We start from the raw sequence: 6,681 nt of genomic DNA, 5'->3' as shown, positions 1-6,681 counted from the left end.
GCATCGTGGGACTGAGAGTATCTTCTTGACCAAAAGGGGGATGCAAAATGAGACGAAATAGTTTCAGTGGCTGAGAGATTCCAAATGGAGTCGAGAGGTCACTCTGGTGGACATTCTTATGCACTATATAGATAAAACCTCTTAGGCGTTAATGTATTGGAATAGCTAGAAGTAAATACCTGAAACTACCAAACTCCAACCCAGCAGTCTGGACTCCTGAAGACAATTATATAATAATGTAGATTACAAGGGGTGACAGTGTGATTGTGAAGACCTTGTGGATCACACCCCCTTTATCTAGTGTATGGATGAGTGGAGGAATGGGGATAAAAACTAAAGGACAAATGGGGTGGGATGGGGGGATGATTTGGGTGTTTTTTTTTCACTTTTATTTTTTATTCTTGTTCTGGTTCTTTCTGATGTAAGGAAAATGTTCAGAGATAGATTGTGGTGATGAACGCATAACTATGTTATCATACTGTGGACAGTGGATTGTATACCATGGATGATTGTATGGTGTGTGAATGTATTTCAATAAAACTGAATTTAATAAAAAAAAAGAAATTAACAAAAAAAAAGATCATGTTTAATATTCTATGGGAGAACTAATGTAAGTGGAGAACATTGGATTTCAATAGACATGATGATTGTAGTATACACCCCCTATTTCCTTGCAGGCTCCTCTGATTCTGAAGTCAAATGTCAGTCACTGTGAACTGGCAGAATGTCCTCCAGGAATTTGGTGATAGGAATGGTCTTCTTATCCCAGACTGTAGCTGGAGTCTTCGGAAACTTGTCTGTCCTCTATCATTATCTTTTTCTTTATTGCAGTGGGGGCAGGTTAAGGTCAACAGATTTGATTATCAACCACCTGCTTGTAGCCAATTCCTTAGTCTTATTCTCCAATGGGGTCCCCTGGACAATGGTAGCTTTTGGGTGGGAACAATTCCTCAGTGATTATGGATGCAAACTGCTTTACTACATTTACAGAGTGGGCAGGGGTGTGTGCATTGGCAGCACCTGCCTCTTGAGTATCTTCCAGGTCATCATCATCAGTCCCAGGAACTCCATGTGGGCAGAGCTTAAAGTGAAAGCTCCCAGGAACATCAGCCTCTCCATATCCTTGTGCTGGCATCTCATCATGCTGGTAAATATAATTATTCCTATAGATTTGACCAGACATTGGAGAAATGATACTATCAAAATGGGAAAAGATTTAGGGTTCTGTTCTGCTAAAGTTGCTGACAAAATCACATATCCACTCTATGCAGCATTGTTATCGTTCCCTGATGCTCTGTGTTTGGGGCTCATGCTCTGGGCCAGCGGCTCCATGGTTTCCATCCTGTACAGGCACAAGCAGCGGGTCCAACACATCCACAGGACCAGCCTCTCCCCCAGGTCCTCCCCTGATGCCAGAGCTACCCAAACCATACTTTTACTGCTGAGCACCCTTGTATCCTTTTACACTCTCTCCTGCATCTTTCAGGTTTGTATCAATGTTTATGATCATCCCAATATCTATGTGGTGAACATGGCTGCATTATTCTCTGTGTGTTTCCCAACCGTCAGCCCCTTTCTACTCATGGGCTGGGTCTCCATTGTCTTCAAACTCTGCTTCACCAGGGTGAGGAATACAAAATCTCCTAATCTTATTAGCAATATGTAATGCTATGTTTTTGCAGTGTTCGTTTGTTTATTTAGCTGTCCCCATAGATGTGGAAGCACAGTTATGAAATTGTCACAGTGCAGTAGAGTGGGGAGCAGGATACTGTGAGCTCATGCACCAAAAATAGAACAATAAATGGAAACAGCAAATGTAAATGAAATTTTATGTAATTATATGTAAATACTTATAGAATTGAAATTTTATTATTACTTGCTGTGTAGTTATTCAGAGTGTATACAATAAAAATCCAGTAGGTTCTAAGACTTTCTGAAGATTATGTGGGAAATCTTTGGGTTTACAACTTTCCATCTGATATTAAACTTCTCCTGAAATTCAGTAATCACAGGTTATAGGCAGAGTTCCTTGAGAAAGGAACATGTGAGAGTCATTCAGAAATCTGAAGAAAAACAGCTTCTTGTAATCATGTGGTAGCATGGGGTGAAACATGACAACAACTTCAGTTTTAGTACAGGCTTTGGGAACCAAGACAGGAAATTTGTATATTAAATCCTTAGAACATGGCAGTTGTTTGAAATAGAATTATATGAAGGGGTATTAGTATATTTAAATCACTCACATGCAGAAATGGGCAGATTCAACTGCAGAGGGATAAAGGATAGCACAAAAACATGTTTTCACTGATTAAAAAAATAATCAGTCACTGTTGAATGTTAAAAAACAAATGAGGTCTGGGATAAAACTGCATGGATTTTGGGGATCTGTGAGAGCAGATACTTCTGCTTAATGTGAGGATGCCAACTGGTCACATTAGAAAGAAGGTGTGTTTGGGCACAATCTCACATCTCTAAATTGAAGAGGTAAGTGTAGACTTTCATGAAACTGAAAGCAGTGGAGAAATAGCCTTTTGGAGAAAGGAAGTCATGAATCCCTTTATGTAGAGTTTGTGGCCTATGGATTTCCAAAGAAAGATAATAGATATTTCTCAAGTGTAAGAAGGGTTTCAATACATCTATCTCCGTATTTTCATAACTAAGATGATATGAAGTATTAACGATTCAATATTGAAAAACAAAAGAGTCAGTTTGATCTAATGCAAATGTATTGAACATTGTGGTACAAAAATAGAGAAATATATTTTTCTTTCACATATTTTTCTTCTATGAGACCACACAGCAAGGCACAAAAAGTGAAGTGTGTACACACACACTCACACACACATATACATATTATAGACACACATATATATACACACACGTACGTATGTTTGTCAGTGTATATATGTGTTTATGTTGGTTTATATTGGTATGTGCATGTATACATTTGTTATGGATGCATATGTGTGTACATCAGAGTGAGATAATACTTTTTATTCATCTAGCAGTTATATTGGAAATTTTACATTAAGAAGTGTAATGATACCAATTACAGTAATGACAAGTTTCTTTAACTTTAAAGTCTACTTTATCTAATGTTTAGATAATCTTGATAGTTTAATTGGTTACAATTATGTATAATCTATCATTTTTAATTCTACTTTAATCCTAAAATTTTGCTATTTGTCTTGGAAAAAATATCCAATTAAATGTAGTCAACTAATGATGTTCCCCAAATAGGAGCAAATATTCTATGTATATTTAATGTGGTAAGTGATAGGTTTGGGGTTAGGCTTACCACCTCATTGTGTGTTCTTCATTACTATTCATCTATTCTCTAATTCTTTCTATCTTAACTTATGTGCGTTATAAATTTTTAAAAAAGAATTCTACAATTCACTCTTTGATTTTGTAGATTTTATACTGTGTATTCCAGTTTTATTGAAATCTAGAAATTAAACCTCCTTTAAAAATTCTGTTGAATGGTTCTCATGGATCGCTTGAATGGAATCACAGTAATTGAACATACGAATCAAGAATCAAGTATGCATTTGCAAAAGGAATTTGAGTTTCTTTATAGATCTGCGCATGTGAGTACAAGAGGGAAATGAAAATGTCTTGTTTGAAACCTTCCAAATATTTACAGCTTTTAGGCAATAGGTAATTAGTCACCAGTGCATCTAACAGCAATAACAGCATATTTTGGAATTAGGTTTTTTTTTAAGATTCAGGTAAGTTTTACAAAATTTTGAAATTTAACCCTTGTATTTGGTTGTCTTCAAAATAATATTTCCAAGTACAGTAATAAAAGAAAGGAGAATTAGAAAGTAATAGGTATATTTATATTCATTTCCTTCTTACACAGAATAAAGGCACTTTACCTGACACTTGATCTCATCAGATTCTTTGAGCAGGTTACGTTGAAGAAATGTTGCTGCTGCAGTTAGTGGGAGGAGAAATTCATCTTGTTAGAACCATTCCTGCTGGTTTTTACTAAGACTAAATGCATACTGAAACCACAGTTAATTAATTAACTAAGCACAAGGTATTTTTTAAATATCTTTAAGTTACAGTTTGACTATAGAAGGATGTTTCAAAACTAACCTTCTGCCAACTTTAAAATTTGCAAATAGGTATTTAAAAACAATTTTCCAAGACAGATGCACAGATCTTAATGCACATCACAATGCAATTTAACAAACCAAACTCAACCCTGGATACAGCCCCCAGGTCATAAAGCAGAATATTGTGAGTCCTAAAGACTCCTCCTTGGGCCCCCCCCAGTCCTCCAAAGGGAAACCACCATGAGGACATCTAATAGCACAGATTGCTTTCACTCATTATGTACTTTATCTAAATGGAATCATAGAGAATGACTGTTCTGAGTTTGTTTTTATCATGCTATATGTTTTTTTTTTGTGAAATTATCTTTACAGTTGCATGTTATCATAGATCATTCGTTGGTGTTGATGTGTTGGATTCCATTGTGTGACTCTAACAATTTAATCATTCCACTTGAAACACATGGGAGGGAAGGGTGACTTGTTTGTTTTTTTGAAGTGAAGAAAATATTCACAATTAAATCCTGGTGGCAATGGCAGAAATCTGAATATGCTAAAAAACTGAATTGTAAACTTTAAAGGTGAATCTTATGCTCTGGAATTATATCTCTGCAGAGCTGTTAAGGAAATAAAGGAATTTATGGCTCACATCTTACACTCCAATTCCACCCTGAGATTATCACTATGAATTAATGACTTCATTATTGACAGTTTTCATTTTGTGGAGGATCCACATGGGAAGGCTTTGATACCCAAGATTCCTATCAGAGATGGTGCATTTTAATGACCTGCACTATCAATGAGGAAGGACTTTACTTGAATGCTCCATGAGCTCAATGTAGACCAAGATTAAGAAAATGTAAATTTCAAAGCATTGGTATTAATGGGCCATGATCACTCTGAAAAATCTTAAAGAGGAGTGAATAGGAGAGAACTGCTCTGCCAGCAGTACTGTAGAAAGCCAAAAGTCTTTAAAACAATATTTTAAAATAGTATTAGAGACTACGGAAAACAAAGCTGTATGTGGCATGTAAGTGCTTTAAATTTGCCCATGAAAATTAGAATTAGTTTTAATTTAAGGATACATCTTTCACTGCTTTGTAATTTATATTGATATTGATAAATTAGCTTTCTCATTCCTTTGGGTTTAATATTAGTAACATATTTTTTCTGACAAGAAGTTCATCCTAGATATAGAAATTTGTAGCAGTCAAGTTGACCTTTATTTCCTTTTATGATCTAATATGTCTTCCAAATGTTAAGGGCTTCATACATTTACAACGGAGTCTCTTTCTTATAGTTCTTGATTACGTTGGCAAGGCCATGCTTATTTTATTGCTTTTCTCAAACATGTTTCCCATTTTTATTCTTATTGGCAATTACTGCTTTACAATTTTTCACTTATCCCTTTTGTTTGCAATAATTTATGGGTCTATTTAATTCCGGTTTACGCTGTCCTTCCCTTAGGTTACATGTTTGGATAACTGGTTCCTTCATTTTAATGACCATTGGCTTCAAACAAACATTTTCATAACTGGCAATTTGGAAATAATTTTGGATTCACAGAAGAAAGTTGTAAACATTTTAAAAGAATTCCCTGATCCCATGTCTGCAAACGTTCACAACTCTATTTCTTGCTCTGAGTGTATACACATATCCATAATCCATATAAATATTAAATACAATTCATATCTGTATTATAAAATATATAATTTATTTTATGAAATGTTTCTAAATAATTTGCAGGTATAATGAGCATTTTTCCTGAAATATAAATTCAGTATGAATTTCCTAAATGCCACAACATGCCTTCAAGTAATCAATGTAAAATTAAGAATATTTTGAAATTAACATTAATATGTTACTGCTATGGAAATTTCAGACCACATTCAAGTTTTGCCAGTTGACAAATTATACTTTTATCCACAAGTGATCCAGGTCAGAGTCAAGGGAAGCAATGAGTTCTCATGCCTGCTCCATCTCCTTCAATATGAAGGATCTCTCCAGCGTCCCTTAACTTTCCCTTGACATTTTGAAGGGTTCATGCTATTTATGTAGAATGGGCCTGAATTTGCATTTCCCTGATGTTTCCTTATGATTAGACTCAGATTCAGACTTACTATGTTTTTTGTCCACAGTTCCACAATGGTGATGTGTCCTTCTGGGGGCATCTAACGGGAGGCACATGGTATCAGTTTGTCTCATCCGGGCTGTTGTTAACTTCACTCACCTATAGTGCTCTCTGCCAGATTTCGCCACTGGAAACTTCGTATGTGTCTCCTCGTGATTATTAATTGTCTTGAAGGATTTTATGAGCTTATGTGCATAAGTTTTTGTGCATAAGCTGCCATGTTTAATCTGGAAACTCCACTTTCTTCCTTACATTCTGTTTGTTTGTAAACAGGTTTGGAAAATAAAGGCTCTCACCTTTGCTTACTGGAGATATTGCCTTTTGCATGTGGCTGTTCTGAAACAGGCCTCTGTCCTGTTGGATTCCAGGTTAATCCACACACGTCACAGGTGGCTCTGTGTTCCATTTTATATTACAAGAAAAAAGAAGAAACATATAATTAATACTTGTAGAGTCTCAAAATGCTAAGTTAGAATTCAGCAAAAACAG

At 35.5% G+C, this 6,681-nt stretch overlaps 1 protein-coding gene across 1 annotated transcript; it reads left to right on the top strand.

Annotated features, from left to right (window-relative positions):
• Nucleotides 1-724: 724 nt before the first annotated feature.
• Nucleotides 725-6,355, top strand: LOC119521877 (vomeronasal type-1 receptor 4-like). The gene is made up of 2 exons (XM_037820534.1): nucleotides 725-1,624; nucleotides 6,200-6,355. The coding sequence occupies exons 1-2, from the start codon at nucleotides 725-727 to the stop codon at nucleotides 6,353-6,355; spliced, it is 1,056 nt and encodes a 351-aa protein (XP_037676462.1).
• Nucleotides 6,356-6,681: the final 326 nt, after the last annotated feature.

Source organism: Choloepus didactylus, chromosome 27 (genome assembly GCF_015220235.1).
Source record: "Choloepus didactylus isolate mChoDid1 chromosome 27, mChoDid1.pri, whole genome shotgun sequence".
NCBI lineage: Eukaryota > Metazoa > Chordata > Mammalia > Pilosa > Megalonychidae > Choloepus > Choloepus didactylus.
Note: the sequence above shows the minus strand (reverse complement) of the source record. Positions and strands in the feature narration are given on the sequence as shown.

What these genes read in the sequence shown, in the direction of transcription:
- LOC119521877 (XM_037820534.1), top strand. Translation starts at nt 725, where the DNA reads ATGTCCTCCAGGAATTTGGTGATAGGAATGGTCTTCTTATCCCAGACT. An exon ending in TCAAACTCTGCTTCACCAGG is followed by an intron (nt 1,625 to 6,199) that starts GTGAGGAATACA and finishes TTTTGTCCACAG; the next exon opens with TTCCACAATGGTGATGTGTC.